Source organism: Pteropus vampyrus, unplaced genomic scaffold (genome assembly GCF_000151845.1).
Source record: "Pteropus vampyrus isolate Shadow unplaced genomic scaffold, Pvam_2.0 Scaffold160, whole genome shotgun sequence".
NCBI lineage: Eukaryota > Metazoa > Chordata > Mammalia > Chiroptera > Pteropodidae > Pteropus > Pteropus vampyrus.
In genome coordinates this window covers 1,179,067-1,182,563 of record NW_011888941.1, presented here as the reverse complement: position 1 = coordinate 1,182,563, position 3,497 = coordinate 1,179,067, and the positions used below count along the sequence as shown (strand labels likewise).

At 38.6% G+C, this 3,497-nt stretch overlaps 1 protein-coding gene across 1 annotated transcript in view; it reads right to left on the bottom strand.

The window, feature by feature from the left end:
* Positions 1-2,103: 2,103 nt before the first annotated feature.
* SLC9A4 (solute carrier family 9 member A4) overlaps positions 2,104-3,497 on the bottom strand; it is a 54,375-nt gene continuing 52,981 nt past the window's right edge. Inside the window, exon 12 of the mRNA XM_011370128.1 lies at positions 2,104-2,459. Coding sequence (XP_011368430.1) covers positions 2,104-2,459 — 356 coding nt within the window. The remainder of the gene's footprint in view (positions 2,460-3,497) is intronic.

Genomic DNA, 3,497 nt, shown 5'->3' with positions numbered 1-3,497 from the left:
CAGTTAAAGGGGCAAGTTCCAATCTACTCACAAAATCCTACCACTCTTCTCCCTAATGGTGCCAGCATCTCAGAGTACAACAGAAGAGTTAGATGACTTCCACTAATTCTTAGACCTTGATAGCTATTCTGGGAAGGGGCCTTTGCAATGTGGACTTCTGGTGTTATGTGCCAAGTCCACTAAGGGATATGGGCCCTCTTCACTTCTTAAGAATCAGCTTTGCATATGGCTTTTGAAAGGTGATTTCTGATGACTCCTTTCTGTCTCTATATTTCCATCTGTATCTGAAAGATGACTCACTGACTCCCTCTCAGGGGATATAAAGTTTTTTCTGAGGCTTTGACTGCTTGTATGTTTAAACAAAAAGAAAAACCTAGAGATCCCTGGTCTTATGGGTGCTTCTATCCCTTCAGGCCGATTGCTGTTATTTGGTAGTATATAATTTTTATTAAAATCCAAATATTTAGACAACTTAAAAGCTGTCTTACATTTCAGATTCAGAAGAAGAAAGATAAGTAGGCTCTTTCGGCTGCCATTTCTAACACTGCAGCAGGAACCTGGGTGAATGCCATTCACAAATTATCAGTCTGTGGAAAGTCATCTATCCTTTGTCAGTCACCATCACCCATTAGTTATACTAGAGGACAAGCCCATGTCCTTCAAGGGAAAGCAGAGCCTGAACTGGCACCAGGTAGCTTCTCGAAGGCTCATTTTTTTCACCTGGAAATTAAGACTATCTGACAACATCTTTTCTAATGTCTCTTCCAACTCTAAAATGTCATCATGATGTCAACATTCATAGATAACATGTCCAAGCATTATAATAACTTTAAAAAAAGCTAAAACAAATAGAAAAAGGTAAAGACAAGAGACAGATTATCTTCCCCTTCCTTTAGACCATGGACTATTGTAGTGGACACACATGCACATGTGCAAGTGTAATTCCCAGATAAATTCCATGACACATCCAGAGTGGTGCAGGAGCACCAAAGAAGAAGGAGATCACTTGATTACTTCTGATTAAGGGGATCAAAGCAGATCTAGAGAGCCAGGTCCATTGGATCGTGACCTTTAAAGATGCATGGGATTAAGTCAATTGGGGATGATTAGAGATGCCAAAAACAGAAATTGATAAAGGACGTTATGGTTAATTGATTAGTATAGATTAGAAATTTGGTACAATAAATAGCACTTTATAAATATTTGTTAATCTACATGTCATCAGAAGAGAGAGATGATGAAGAGAGGAGAAGGGAGGAAAGATAAAGTCATATAGCAAAGTTGGTGAGCTGGAGTGTGAGGTTCAAGGTCAAGTTTGGGGACAATGAACATGGAAAATTAAGTTGGAAACTAGTTTCAATCCCTAGGGCAAAATATCATACCCTACGAATGCATATCTAACAAACACCTGTTGCTAATGTCATTACTACTAAATAAGCCTATTTATGCTACTTTGTTTCTAATATTTGGTTTTAAAATAAATATTCCAGCTATAAGGTAGACAAGCCCATTGTTCATAGATTAATTCTTTAGTCTAGGTCACATCTGTCTTATTGCTACTGATTAAATATAACAATGTTATGACAAATTTTACCTCTCTTTATAAATATAATTATTGTATAGTTCATATCAAACTCAAAGCAAATGCATTCTCTTGGGAGGGAGTTCAATCACCTTGTGAAGCCAGCAGCTCACCACGTGATCTTGGCCAAGGTGTCCTCATTTGTAAGCTTATGGAGTTGGGCCAGGATATTTGTAGGGGTCCTCCTACTTCTCCATGAATATTGTCAAGATGAATTACTGACCAATCATGTTGTATCTCAATAAATTGCACAGATCACACACTCGTAGAAATCCTTAGTAAATAATTTCTGGGATGATGAAGATCTATCACTCACAGGGAATTATTTACAAGTATACCCACTAAGAATGGGGCAAAGTGTACAAATTTGCTCCCAATCCTCCAAAAAAATCTCCCTGACTCTTATAGATGCATGTCTAATAGCTTCAAAAAAAAAGTAAAATCAATAACTTTCTTCAGGATTCTGAAAACCCTTCTTTCACAATAATAGAAAGCACAGACGAAGCTTGCACACAGTAAAACTATTTTTTTTGGAACAAAGGACTGTGGGACCTATGGTAGTCCCTTCTGTGTCTGTGCTCAGTGGACCATCCGGACCTATTCGTTGAGGCCTCTTCCCCGCTCTCCCCTCCAGATTCACACTCCTCATCTACTACATGAAATAGAGGTTTGGGCCTTAAAGCAACCCTTCGGCTCCCTCCAACACGCTCTTCTTGGCTTGTTTTTCTTTGATAGTCAAAGCTGGATGGCTTCCGTCCTCTGTTTAAATTCTTCATTGGGATTATTTCTTGTGTCAGTTGTCTTTCTTGAAACGACCTTGTTCGAGAGTGTGCGTTGAACATGATCAAGGAGAGTTCTGAATCATTGCTGTCATTATCTAGGAAAATATGACAAAAAGAGGAAGGAACAAGACCCATGATCAGAAAGAAGACTTACTATCCAGGTGGCAAGAGCCCAGAAGGAAACAGAGTTCTTCTTGAGACTCTAGCTCTAACCCTAAACTTTCTGACCAGCACGATTTTCTCCTTTTCCTTTTCCTTCTGCAAGCAAGGGAGTAGAATACAGTTAACTCCTCAACAATGTGGGGATTAGGGGCTCTGACTCCCTGCACAGTCGAAAATCAGTGTATAACTTAACCTACGACTTAACTTCTAATAGCCTACTGTTGACTGGAAGGCTGACAGAAAACCGAAACAGTCGATTAACACGTATGTTAGATATATTACATAGTACTGTAGTTTTACAATAATGTAAGCTAGAGAGAAGAAAATGTTTTTAAGAAAATCTTAAGGGAGAGAAAATACATTTACAGCACTCGTATGCATTTACTAAAAAAATAATCCACAAATAGGTGGGCATGCGCAGTTAAGACCTGTGTTGTTCAAGGGTCAACTATAGAAGCTACATGCACAGTGTTACAGATAAAGAGAAATGTGTGGAAACCTGTGTATCAAGCTCATCTCCTTCAGGTAAATAAGGGAATGTTTTTTACAAAATCGAAACAATTGACCATAAGGCATAAAGATGCTTTGTGTTGTCAGAGACCAATGTTAAACTGAAGGTGAGGTGGTACTGTGATATGAAAATGGTTGTTTTATCTCAGTTTGTTTTTTAATCATTGGTTACCAGAAAGCACTAAATCTGAGTTTCATCTCTTCAACCTTGAACTAGCTAATCTTGGAGAAACAGGGATGGGGTGTGGGCACAGCAGAGAGCCCTGTGTGCCAAAACAACCATGACCAGATGCTCTCATTTCAAACGAGGTAAGAGGATGTAAAGATTGTGGCTGCCACACATGGCAATGATAATTATTGTAACGTCTATTTATTGCACTAATCATTTTACATCTCTTATGCCATTTAATCCTCATAATAACCCTGTGTGATGAGGAAAATTGTGATGCTCATTTTATAGG